Source organism: Dreissena polymorpha, chromosome 2, assembly GCF_020536995.1.
Source record: "Dreissena polymorpha isolate Duluth1 chromosome 2, UMN_Dpol_1.0, whole genome shotgun sequence".
NCBI classification, from domain to species: Eukaryota; Metazoa; Mollusca; class Bivalvia; order Myida; family Dreissenidae; genus Dreissena; species Dreissena polymorpha.
In genome coordinates, this window is record NC_068356.1 from 30,819,864 (window position 1) to 30,833,627 (window position 13,764).

Sequence of the window (13,764 nt, forward strand, 5' to 3'; positions counted from 1 at the left end):
TACATATCAAGCATAGCAACAATGAACATTATATTTACATGGAACAGCATACACATATTTACACATTACAACAATATTAAGATGGCCTGAAAAAGAAATCCTCAATCTTAGTCTGTTTCACCTTCTCTCCATTCATGGCTATATCCCCTATCTGGTTGCTGGCTTCCATCAATGTCGCTAGTAGATCATGGTGCCCTTTCTTCACTGCCCAGTCCTTCAGTTTTCTGCTCATTTCCACTACCTCACTCATGGAGAGTGTTGTTTCTGATGTCGTCGCTTCCTCTTCTGTTGGGTTTGTGTCATCTTCCTCGTCACATCCATCTTCTTGTAGAATTTCCGGTGCTGACTTCTTCCATTCGTCCATGTCCGTTGCGCATGTTGTGAAGTCCCTGTCAATGTTGATGAGGTCCTTCACTTCACACCCAAATAAATCATGTGCTAATTTGTGCATGATGAGAGGCAAGTCGTCCTCAACATCATCACATTCACTTTTGTCACTTTTGTCACTTGTAATGTTTTCACTAACACTTTTTTCACGGTCATCTGCACATTTTTCACTGTCACTAGCACTAGCACTTTTTTCACTGTCACTCATAAATCCGCATTTTGCGAAACACTTGCCGATCGTCTCCGTCGTTGTCTCCTTCCATGCGCTTATGACCCAGTAGATAGCTTGTAGGATGTTAACCTCTTTCAGAATTTGAGGTCCGGTGGTCGCCGACGATCTTTCCAGCTCCATCATCACGTGTTGTAGTTGACGTTTTCTGTACTTTAGCTTCATTGTCTGTATGATCCCTTGGTCCATGGGTTGTATCACTGATGTTGTGTTTGGAGGAAGGAACTGTAGCTTGATGTTGGTTAGTGTGATGCGAGGGTGTGATGGTGCGTTGTCTATGAATAATATGACGTGTCTTTTGGCATGTCGCATCCGCCGATCAAACCACTTCAGCCAGTCTTCCATTATCCCGGTCGTCATCCACGCCTTTTTGTTGTTGTAATACCGTATCGGCAATTTGTCGGGAGTAACTGACCCAAAACATCTCGGTTTTTTTGATTTCCCGATGATGATTGGGGGCAGCTTATCTCCCGTTACCGAGGCACATAAACCCACAGTGATGCGCTCCTTCGCCATCTTCCCGCCGGCACATGTCTCGCCTTTCTTGAAGAACGTCGCACTGAAAATATTAAAAAAGTAATTTTGAAATATAAAATTATAATTTATTTGTTTATTTATTTATATTTTCATTTATTTATGTGTTTTATTATTAGGGTGTTTTAATTTTTTTCTTACCTTGTGCTTTGTTTGTAGAATAATCCTGTTTCATCCATGTTATAGATGTCACACGGTTGATAACCTTCGCAGATTGTTGGTAGACGCTTTTTCCAGTCATCCACTACGACTGGATCCACCTCCGCTCTCTCACCCGTCCGTGTTTTGAATACAATGTTATGGCGTCTTAGGAATGAGTCGAGCCACCCATTTGATGCCTTGAACGACGCTAACCCCAATTCTGCTGCGAACTTGAGCGCCCGTTCTTTCAGGAGTGGTCCCGATATGTTCACGTGACGCCCAGTAGCATCTAAGAACCACTTGTGAACAAGGTCATTTAGATCGTCATATTCTGTGGCTTTCCGCGGACGCTTGGTTTGTAGATTACCGTCCCCTTCATACTCTTCAATAATTTCTCGTTTTCTTTTCATCACCGACTGTATTTGTGTCTTACCAACACCCATCTCGGTCGCTACAGCCCTACAGCTCCTCCCGGATTCAAGCATTTTTAGTGCTTTCATCCGCTCTTCCAATGTAAGACACTTTCGTTTAGTAGAAGACATGTTGCGCTGTTTGTGTACTTTTGCAAGTGCTTGAAAAATTATTTACCTCCCTTTTTATACTGCTGTCCGTTACAAACTTACCTTTGAGTAAATATAGTCATTGTAATTAAAACAATTATTTGCAAACTTTAAGTACACAAATAATTAATGTCAGCCGAGTTTTCACAGTTTGCTCCCGATAACAGCGTGCAAGCGTGGATGCCAATTAGCGGATTATCACCTGCATTGTTAGTTGAGTGTCACCATCGCTTAGCAACTTCACTGCGAGACTGCAAAATGGTCGCTTACTGTCGTAACGAGTCTTAATTTGTAAGAAAAACAATGGTCGTTGGTCGCGGATTTAAGGTGGTCGTTAAGTAAAGCCATTTTTAATTGATTTTAGCTTGGGAGGAATTAATAACGGTCGTTTAGCGAGGTGGGTCGCTAAATGCAAGTGGTCGGATGTGCAGGTTAGACTGTATAGTGATTTTGTATAATATGTTATCATTACTTACATAAATATTCTTAATATAATCATTATACATTTCTCTGTATTTTTATTGTATATTGTGATATTATTGCCTGGAAGTAGATATTAGACCTTCTTTTGTCATTTAATTTCAGGGTTTTCAAGTTTATTTTTGGTAATCAGAGACCTGATGGTAATTGGCTAGAGATAGTTTATGTTAGAAGAAGCTAGTTTAATCTTTGTATTAACCCATTTATGCCTAGCGTCTAGAAAAAAGGCCTTGGCAAACAGCGTAGACCCAGATGAGACGCCGCATCATGCGGCGTCTCATCTGGGTCTGCGCTGTTTGCTTATAAGAAATTTCTGTAAGAAATATTCTAAATATAGAAATAAATATACTAGACATCCCTAATTTTGGAAACAATTGATCCAGTATAGACGGATGGGAGAGTCCACTAGGCATAAATGAGTTAAATGTATCACTAATTTTGCAATAGGTCGTTTAGACATGACTGTGTGTGATGACACAAGCATGAGCTTTGCTGCACTGAACTTGTCCAAAATTTAGTTTACTTGGCTGTAATATTATAACATGAAACAGGGCTGTCATTGTTTAACCCTTTCAGTGCTGGAACCGAATTTTGAAGGCCTTTGCAAACAGTTTGGATCCAGATGAGACGCCACAGAACGTGGCGTCTCATCAGGATCCAAACTGTTTGCTATTCTAATAGTATTATTTGAAAAAAAATCAAAGAAAATGCTAATTTGAGAAATTCAGCAGACGACATTTTAGCAGACGACAAATTTCCCAGCATGCAAAGGGTTAATCTAATCTAATTTGGTGTTATATATAATTATTATATATTATATAATATACTTAAACATTGATCATAGTTGTATAACAAAGCGTTACAGACCATGTGTTAATTTATAGAGTGTACTTGAAACATGTGGTAGGTCTTAAATGCAGGGATATTTTTTAAGCAATTCCATGTTTACCGGGTATGCCAACAATGTTTATGCAAACAGATAGTATCTATCTATTATTTGCATCCTAATATTGTTAAAGGATAATCTACAAGTATATCTATTCATAACCATTTTATATTTCTGTATCCGAATGTTGCTTTTGGTATACGGGCCAAACAAAACCACTTTCATGCAATAGATTATGAGAATATTTTCTATCTTGTTAGTCATGTTTATTTTTCTGTTGTTTTTTTCTTTACAAATTTTCCTGATTTTTATTTGATCAAACCTGATATTGCTTGCTTTTTAAGACATACAATTTGTATACAGAAATAGGATTCATTGAGGATGAAAGTGTTGTCAGCTCTGGATGTGAGAACACATTTTGAATTATTATACAATTTAAAATATCCAAATTCTTAGTGTGCAACAATTTTTAAGGGAATCCAGAAATGAGCTAAATTTGAAATGTGCTTAGGTGTATCCACAGTTTGAACAAATTCTATCCAGCAAGAAAAACGTTTGCATTAATATTTATAACGAGCTGAATGATTTTCATGAAAATAATTCTAACCAGAAATATGATTAGTTTTTTTGAAATTTGACTGGTCAGAACGTATCTATGATTGTGTATTTATTCTTCAAAGATTATCAATATTGCTTTCCAAAACAAATTAAGATGCTGCTGATGAAAATGGTATTATAGGAAAACATCAAGGTATATAGCATGCTGAAAATCCTCTGTAATGATACTAAACCAGTGCAATGAATTTTCAGTGAGAATCTATGGCCATCTTGGTCCTCCTGTTGCGCAAATTACTACTTGTATCAAATCAGTTAAGCACACTTTCATCTTATTGTTATTTCTTTGTGTGTTCAATTGCTATTTTAAGCAAACGTTGATCTTATTGTTATGTCTTTGGGTATTAAACTGCTATTTAAAGCACGCAGTTATGTTATTGTTATTTCTATGTGTACTTCAGCTAATTTTGGCATGATTTTTATCCAATCTGTTCAAGATTTCCTATATCTTATGTAACTGAGGATCATCCATTCAAAGTTTGAAGCTTGCTGCAATATTATTCAGTGCCATGTATTCTTTCCATACAGTAACCCATGACTTGGAATATATTTTATAATTCTCCATAATGTTTTTTGCATTCTCCACTTTTAAACAGCCAGTTTTATCTGTATTGGGATGTATTTTAGTACTTAATAAATGTGTGATAAAATCTTTTTTGTTTTGTGCAACCTATTCACAACATGCTCATGGTGAGCTTTTGAGATCACCTTTTGTGTATTGCTGTTGTGTGTCATCTGTTGTCAACAATAACCTTGTGAGTACCCTAGAGGCATTTATTGCCAAATCTTCATGGAAAACTTGAGAATGCTGTACAAAAAAATTACCAAACCTTCATGAAACTTGATCATACAGTTTTGTTATTTTCTCTTCTTAGGTTGAAAATAGTTAAGTTCTATTACAAACAGAGCTATCAGAAATGCAGGACAGTATATATTGCATTAATGAAACCCTGTGAACACTCTAGAAGCATGGTGTTCATAATAAATTGTGTTTAATTAGAAAGCAACTGAAAATCATACAATTTAAAACAACTTAATAAAAAAAAGACACTTAGACAGGTATGTCACCTGCCATAATCATTTGTGTGACCTTGACCTTAAGGTGCCTCAAAGTCTTATACCATCTGTAATCCTTAATGGTACAACCTATTATAGGGAAGTTTTAACCTTCAAGTGCAGCATTGAAGTTCCAAGAGTGACATAAATGCCTACTGCATGCAGAAATGAAGACTTGTATCTTTGACCTTTAAGTGTGACCTTTACTGTGAGCCGGAATGACAGACTGTATCTTTTGGCCATAGCCTTATTGAGCTCAACATTTGAAACGAATGTAATGAAAATCCTTCAAAGGGTTAGACTGATGCAGTTGATTCTGTCAAAAAGGACATTGAGTTGGGCTCATGGAAAAAGAAGTGTCATTAAGTGAATAATGTATCTTCCAAAATTAACTTTTGAAGTCTGCCTATGCTTATTAAAGAATTCTTTTCAAACAAAAACTTCCATAAGCCCAGAAAATTTCATTGTCTAGCTGGTGCTTACTGCTAAGGCTTGTCTGTGACCATACTTTACAGACATGCATTAAACCCTTTTTTCCCACAACATGGCTCAAGTCATCATTATGCTACATAGCTCCCGGTGTTCAGCACTTGCAATTCTGAAATGTCTTTAGACTAAAAACATGGCAAAGAAAATGTATCAAAGTAAAGTGAACATGATTTGTTGACCTTTATATTTCATGAAAGGCTTCAGCAGATTGTTTTCTGGGACTAAAATTAGTCTATCAAACGGCATAAAACGGATTAAGTGACAAATTTGTCTGAATGCCTATATGTAGGGAATCAGCCAGACTAAAAATTACCGGGTTAGGGGGGTGGGGGGATAAACATGGGCCTCGTTCCTGAAAAATCGTCGAATGGTAATCTTTGTATATTATGAGTAACCTTAAGTGTGCTGTTTCCACTTTAGAACTTATATTAGATCCCCAATTTAAATCATATGTCAAGGGATATGTTCTTTCTTAAAGATAATTGGATGTTATTAATAATTAAGTAAAACTACATAATACTTAAGACTACCGTGAATAGTCAATAAAACATTGCGTGTGTATTTTAATAAGGAACAGCACCCCACCCCTGCTGCCATTCTGCTTTAGCTTATTGCTTCTACATGAAAACTAGCATTTTACTCGTTCAAGAAATAGGTCAGATAAAAAAATACAAACTATTAAAATTTTTATTGATATAAGCCAACTTGCACATTTTGGTTTATAATAACTTGCATAAACCAACACAGCTTTGTTGAGAGCCGTATCCTTAACAAATGTCAGTAATACAGCATTTACAAATTTTAAAAATAAGTGAAAGGTTGCGCTATAATGCAATGTTCATCACAACTCATGCATATAACAGTACTTAAATTGTACATCACTCTAAAAATGTATACAATAAGTCATGGACGGATATTTATAAAGCAGTACTCAGTTACCAAATCAGCTGGACATGGCACTGATCACTGTATACAAGCCACATTATATGTAAAACTATAATATACAATGAAGCCATTAAAAAAAATGTATAAAGCAACAATTTATAGCAAACAACATTGACAATTAGGCTAACTTCAACGTTTGCAACATTATATGCACATTATATATAAAACTCCACTATGGGTACATTACACACATGAGAAATGAATGTCCCGTCCAATAGTTCAATCATGGGCTTCTTTGGGTCTACTGCTCAATGGAAAACCTCAAGTAATCTTACTGGTTACCTTAGAAACAATACTTGTAAACAATAGAATGAATAGAGATGGCTCAGTAGTTTAATTGCGCTTGTATGTTTTGTTGTATGCAATTTTATTCTTTATTTCACAAAATAAGCACGAAAATCATCAACTTCAGAGAAAATATGCCTGATGCAGATCTAATTTCACATATCTAAACGTATTCAGTCAATTCCAAAAATCAAATTTCAGAATAAAAAAATATATATTTGAGAGTTTCGCCAGATGTAAGACTACCATCCCATTCAATGAGCAGTACACCCACCTTGACAGCCTGCCTGTGGGTGGGGTCTATACAAGCGGCAAATCTTTGTTGGAATTGACAAGAAATTACACTGAGACAGCTCCCTTCACAAACACTAGTACACTAGGGCCCCTGGGGACTGATGTGTGGGCCGGGACCAGTCAAACTATGGATGTTCCAAATGTCCTAAAAAAAATTCTTAATTTAGTTTTAGGCAGGAACAATGCTGACTGCTTTTGAATTAAAATGATAGTTGCAATCAGATAATTATAGCTCGCATGATTTTGGAAAGATTTAAAAAGGCTCCGCTTGGTTATGTCGTTTTGTATCCCAAGAATAACCTATTACCGCACAGATATGTATTTTGAAACATTTGAAATCCCTTTGAAAATTAAATTAAAGACCTTTCTTTATAGATAATAGGTTTCAAAGGCTACATTTCCAACTCTAAGAAACTGATGAACAGCAAACAGCATAAAACCAGAACAGCCTGCATGTCACTGGTGGACTGTTCAGGTTTTATGCTTGTTGCACTTAGCCTAATTCACTTTGCTTTTGAGCAGGAAAGGGTTAATGGGTTTTATATTGTAGAGTAAACCCTTTAGCAGGCATTGTGTTATCACTCTGAATGTCATTTAGAACCTCTATGGTCTCTTTTGAACGATGGATTTAGGAAAGCTGTTCTAGCACAACTATGAAATTAGTTTTGTTTATAAAAAAAGTCCCACAGCAATACATGTGCACAGCAAATTAAAACATTTCAGTTGGGTACCAACCATAAATGTTTGAAACAATTAAGTAAACAATGTGTACTTCAAATGTTTTTTCTCTAAAAAATATTCACATTTATAGTTTGTAGCCTTTTTGCCTAGTTAACTAAATATGTGAAGGGAGCTGTCTTTTTACACCAATATACACCTGTAACTCTACCATAATCAATGAAGACAAATAACATAGGGAGAAAATAGCACAAAATAGCACAAAACTAAGCATCATAATACAGTACGCTCACATACTCTGAACAAAAATCTAATTTGCATCATTTAGTCTTATCAATATTTTATAGCAGTAATGTCAGTTAAGCAACAACTTGCAATTAAGCTAGAAATGTGTCAAAGACAGGCATGAGGCCCCACAAACAAATGTTAGGACACAAACATTGTCCACTGTATAGTCTGCCGGGGACAAAGGGCCAAACATTTACTTCTTTTAACAACTTTGCCTTATGCAATGAATCATAAGTTGTATTTTGGTCAGGTAGACTCACATTACCAAATAAATGTTGTTGTTGTTGTAAACATGAATACATTCCAGTTTACACTATACAGCCAAAATGTTAACACCAAAATCAGCAATGTATATAAACATGTACATGTTTTACAGCAAAAAGAAATAAACAACAAATCTACAAAATATATCTGATAAAGTAGATATTTGCATATTGTGCATAATGCTTGTAAAAACACAAGCTGCATTTATATCACAAAAATGGACGGATTTCATCTTTGCAAACATGGGAAAAATCACTTAAAATACATATTTGCTCAATAACATAATTAGTAACATTTTAACTAAATAATACAATTGAAAAAATAATTAAAATAACAGTACAGATCCATTGACTTTGATGATTGCATCTAAGAATCTACAATACAATTCAATAAAGGCATCTATAAACATAGTAAAATGCAAAAGAAGGGGCAATAAATAAAATGGGGTTTGCCTTTAGCAATAGCTGAGCAATGCTACTATGTACACAATGACGTATGATCGGGTTACAGGCATAACATGGGCTTTGTTGTCCAAGATTTTTGTCCAGGGACTATAAGATAAAATATGAATAATTCCCCAATCAAAGAGCATGCATTTCTTTCCTACATCAAAGAAATATTAACAAATCAGAGTTGAATCGGAACTGTAGTTATAGAAAACCTATACTATTACTTGTATAGTTGTATTTGGTATAATCTTCAAAAAATAATGTAAAATGTCTTTATATAATTATTTTTATGCTTCATAAATTAACACAGGATTGCCATTAACACATTATATAGTTTTCAAATATTAATTATTATTTAAAAAGTACTAGTAGTGAAATTGATCTGCTCTTTATAAGTATTCCAGTATTTTACTGTTGACTGAAATAAGGAAGGCATGTTCTTTGAAAGGTATAAAATGACAAGCAAACATGATTTATTACTACCAACAATACACATTATAGCATCTATATATGTTTCATTACACAGTAAGCCAAGTAACAACAACAACTTATAGTCAATAATCCAAATAAAATAATTCTTGTAAATTGACTAAGTGGGGTTTTGTTTCAGTTTTTAAAAATAAATATTTGAGTATATAAACCAAATTACACATTTATATCCATACCTATAATCTTATAAAAAGAATATGACCAAAATGTATACTTTTTATGTAATTAAGTTAATTGTCAGTACAAATACAAATTGACTAGTTGGGGTTTGATACTTCTGATTGTATAAGAGTCATACATGCCTCCAGCAGGATATAAAGAGTAGAACATAATGTCATAACTATGTGTGCATATGTAATGACAATTAAAACAATAACTTCATATGTAACTTGGGTTAGCAGACCCCTGACAATCTGTAATTAATGTCAGAAATAGTGATAATAGATTGATAACTGCCTAACTTGACTTAAGTTACAACTAATATCCCTTGTGACTGTTTGTGCTGTTCCATGTTTATGTCACAACACTTTTCACTCCTTTGTTACCACAAAATCAGTCATACATTGAGAGGATTTTCATGATATCCATGAAAAATCACAATCAATCAGCATGTTGAAATCAAACACCGATTTTCAGGAAAATATACTGCTTGTATTCAACACTAAAAATGCTGATGTTACAAATCTTTGTTGAAATAACTAAATTATCTAATAGTTTCCTCTTCCTTTATCATAGTATGGGATGTTCAACATGAGTATATTGCAGAGTTGTGTTCTGTAAGTTTGCACAACTTGAGCTTGTCAAACTTGTGATTTTTTCTCATCTAACATCTAACCCTATCAGACAGTTTTAAAACAGTCTTTGAATGTGAAATACTGTGCTAGAATGTACCCACAACTCCAAGACCTTGTCAATCTACATCAAGCATGCGCTCACAGTTTAATTACACAATTCTCTGAATAACTGAAGATTGTCAATCAGCATTATTCAGGCGCTCATAGGTTAGTTTGACCATTTCTGGATAAGTGTAGATTATCAATCTACATCATTCAGGCGCTCATAGAATAGTGTCACCATGATCAATGTTCGTAAGCATTGTCAAATGACTACATGAAGGCTCTGAGACTTTAGCTTCAATTTTATCTGAGTTTAAGGGGCACTTCACTTCACAGAAAGAAGCAGCTCACAATTTTGTATCACCATAATCAGAGTCAACCTAATTCTGGGATAACAGGGCTAAATGCGTCTGTATAAAGAGTTGTCCCAGATTAGCCTGCTCAGTCTGCACAGGCTAATCAGAGACAACACATTCCTCTTGTATGAAATTTTTTGTTTAAAGGAAGTATCGTCAAAATAAAAATCCAGTTAAGCTACAAAGGTTTGTTTTACTGATTAGCCTGTGCAGACAGCACAAGCTTATCTTACACAATAGTTTATGCACATACATTTAGCCCAGTTTTCCCAGAACGACGCTCAGAGTTTGTGTTCGTAGATTGTCCATGTACATAATGAAGGGGCTCACAGTTAAGTTTCACCCTTATCAGATCACTCTTGATTGTCCTAGTTACCAGCGTAGCAGTGTGGATTGTCCTAGTTACCAGTGGACCAGTGTGGATTATCCTGGTTACCAGCGGACCAGTGTGGATTGGTCTGGTTACCAGCCAGAGAGGCCAGTGATGCCTGCATGTGACACGTCATGGTCATGGGAGACTTTCTCGTGAAAGGAGTCGGTATTCTCCATGTGATTGTTTGCTGTCATCAACATTCGTCTCTTATTCAGATCTTAAAGGCAACATGAAACAATATTATTCACATCTAAAGAAACAATGTAGGCTGTAAGAAATAACATATGGCCAATATTGTTGTCTCACATTGATTGGACTATTCATCATTGTTATACAATTTGGTCATTCAAACAGTTTAAACAGTGACACAACATTTTGTTACATAACCAAAGTCAGCTACTGCATTCTAGTATTCGCCCTTCCCCTCTGTACTAAATACTGTGGGGTATACTAATAAGAATGAAATTAATTATTGCCTGAATGTTGACATGCATGAACACAATGAAACACAGCCATGAGGCCATTATCTGAAGTGTTCAGAGCTGTTACCATGGTTACATGATTACCTGCAATCGCAAGGAGCATCTTCTTTCTGGCACCAAACGTTGAGATACCCAGCTCTCGAAGGTCATGGTCTGTCAGGGTCAGGAATGTAGGGAGGTCAATCTGCAACAGCAACACAATATGTACATGTACCTTAGGTATTAAAACAAGAGATGTGTTTGTCAGAAACACAATGCCCCCTATTGCCTCCCTTTAAAATAAAATTTCAATATATCAATTGGCATGTTAAGAAATTATCTCCCTTTTAAAGCTTATTACTTTCCTTGGATTGTATTTATTTATTTTTACTTTTGACCTTGAAGGATGACCTTGACCTTGACCTGTCACCACTCAAAATGTGCAGCTTCATGAGATACACATGCATGCCAAATATCAAGTTGCTATCTTCAATATTCAAAACTTTAACGAAGGGTTAAGTTTTAGGAAGGAAAAATACAATGATATTTGACCTTTGACCTTGAGGATGACCTTGACCTTGATTTTTCACCACTCAAAATGTGCAGCTCCATGAGATACACATGCATGCCAAATATGAAGTTGCTATCTTCAATATTGCAAAAGTTATTAAACTTTAACCAAGGTTAAAGTTTTGGGACAGACAGACGGACGGACGGACAGACAGAGGGACGGAAGGACAGACGGACGGACCGACCAACTGACCTGCCTGTGCAGTCTGCTAATCAGTGAGGACATTTTCTGCATTTATGGCATTTTTCGATAGAAAGAAGTATCTTCTTGACTAAAAATCTAGGCAGAGAGTGTCATCCCTGATATGCTTGTGCAGACTACACAGGCTAATCTGTGAGGAAACTTTTAGCACATGGATTGCACTCCTGTTTCTCAGAGCGTGGCTCATTTCTAGACCTACCTCTTGTTGCTGGAACAGATCTGTGGCTCATTTCTAGACCTACCTCTTGTTGCTGGAACAGATCTGTATATTTTCCCAGTCCCAGCTTGATGAACAACTCTGCCAGGTCCAGCTCTGGTGACCAGTAGGACTTCTTGGGCACCAGGGTACAGTCCATGTGGTTGCTGGCACTCAGGCCATATTCCGGCCCTGAAACAATGGGAGCAATAATATTGAGACATCAGGGACCTGAACACATCTGCCTTGTTGTGGAAAAATTTGGTATTATGCATGTGCATAAAGTGTTGTTCAAGATTAGCATGACTTGTGCAGTCTGCACAGGCCAATCAGGGACAACTCTTTCTGCATTGACTGGATTTTTGTCCTCCAAGACACTTCCTTTTAATGAACAATTGTACCAGCAAGTGTGAGTCTGAAATAATCCAGTCCTGAATCTACAGCAGGGCACAACACACAGCTGACAGCAACCACGCCCTTGCATCACATATGTGTCTTGTTCTGATAAAACCGGGCATAATGCATGTGCGTAAAGTGTCGTCCCAGATTAGCCTGTGCAGTCCGCACAGGCTAATCAGGGACGACACTTTCCGTTTAAACTTGATTTTCGGTAAGGAGGGACTTCCTTGAAACTAAAAATACCATTATAGCGGAAAGTGTCGTCCCTGATGACACTTTTCGCACACCAATTAAGCCCAGTTTTCTCAGAACAAGACACATATAATCTTTATTAAAGCTCAACTCATTTATTCTCCAATCTTTAACAAAGATTTATTTGACCAATAGTAAAATTCATAATCAACTTGGTCCAGATAGAGGGAAGAAGCAAATATTGATACTGCTGTATAAGCATAATTATGTTCTCTTAGTAATCACGTACATTTCTTCCTTGGGCTTGGGAACTCCCCAGGGGCGGGGTCGACAGGTCGTTTGTACATGGAGGCGGGCGTGGCCTTCCACAGACTGTCATCCATCTCCATGATCTCATCACCTGGGCTCTGAAATAGTGACACAGTCAGAAGATTGAAGGACTAGATCTCTGTGACTTAAATTTAAAGCTTGATGGGATTTAACTAGTCTAAGAGTTAGACCAGAAATGTGAGCCTCGTTCTGGCAAAGCTGGAGATAATACATGTGCATAAAGAGTCGACCCAGACTAGCCTGTGCGGTCTGTACAAACTAATCAGGGTCAACACTTTCTGCATAAAGAGTCGACCCAGACTAGCCTGTGCGGTCTGTACAAACTAATCAGGGTCAACACTTTCTGCATAAAGAGTCGACCCAGACTAGCCTGTGCGGTCTGTACAAACTAATCAGGGTCAACACTTTCTGCATAAAGAGTCGACCCAGACTAGCCTGTGCGGTCTGTACAAACTAATCAGGGTCAACACTTTCTGCATAAAGAGTCGACCCAGACTAGCCTGTGCGGTCTGTACAAACTAATCAGGGTCAACACTTTCTGCATAAAGAGTCGACCCAGACTAGCCTGTGCGGTCTGTACAAACTAATCAGGGTCAACACTTTCTGCATAAACTCATTTTTTGTAAAAAGACTTCCTTTAAAGGAGAAATGCCATCATAAAAACAGAAAGTGTGCTGTAAGAGGACAATTTACAATATAAAAAGGGATAAAGGGGTTTAAAGCATGTGCTGAAAGTTCTGTCCCAGAAAAGCTTCTTCAGTCGGCACAGGCTTATAAGGG

The 13,764-nt window shown here is 36.6% G+C and overlaps 3 protein-coding genes across 3 annotated transcripts in view; 1 reads left to right on the forward strand and 2 right to left on the reverse strand.

The window, feature by feature from the left end:
• Positions 1-4,484, forward strand: part of LOC127866427 (phospholipid scramblase 1-like) — a 75,438-nt gene extending 70,954 nt beyond the window's left edge. The window contains exon 11 of the mRNA XM_052406937.1: positions 2,437-4,484. The gene's annotated coding sequence lies outside the window, so the exon portion shown is untranslated. The remainder of the gene's footprint in view (positions 1-2,436) is intronic.
• On the reverse strand, positions 77-1,734 carry LOC127869638 (tigger transposable element-derived protein 4-like). Its single transcript, XM_052412295.1, has 2 exons — positions 1,292-1,734; positions 77-1,175 (listed from the first exon to the last, which is right to left on the reverse strand). The coding sequence occupies exons 1-2, from the start codon at positions 1,732-1,734 to the stop codon at positions 77-79; spliced, it is 1,542 nt and encodes a 513-aa protein (XP_052268255.1).
• A 1,566-nt stretch (positions 4,485-6,050) lies between the features above and the next one.
• LOC127866457 (protein bicaudal C homolog 1-A-like) overlaps positions 6,051-13,764 on the reverse strand; it is a 72,532-nt gene continuing 64,818 nt past the window's right edge. Inside the window, exons 18-21 of the mRNA XM_052406975.1 lie at positions 12,944-13,061; positions 12,110-12,255; positions 11,201-11,300; positions 6,051-10,851 (exon numbers count right to left, since the gene is read on the reverse strand). Of these exons, the coding sequence (XP_052262935.1) occupies positions 10,724-10,851; positions 11,201-11,300; positions 12,110-12,255; positions 12,944-13,061 (492 nt within the window). The 3' untranslated portion in view covers positions 6,051-10,723. The remainder of the gene's footprint in view (positions 10,852-11,200; positions 11,301-12,109; positions 12,256-12,943; positions 13,062-13,764) is intronic.

What these genes read in the sequence shown, in the direction of transcription:
- LOC127869638 (XM_052412295.1), bottom strand. Translation starts at nt 1,734, where the DNA reads ATGGGTGTTGGTAAGACACAAATACAGTCGGTGATGAAAAGAAAACGA. An exon ending in TTCTACAAACAAAGCACAAG is followed by an intron (nt 1,176 to 1,291) that starts GTAAGAAAAAAA and finishes TAATATTTTCAG; the next exon opens with TGCGACGTTCTTCAAGAAAG.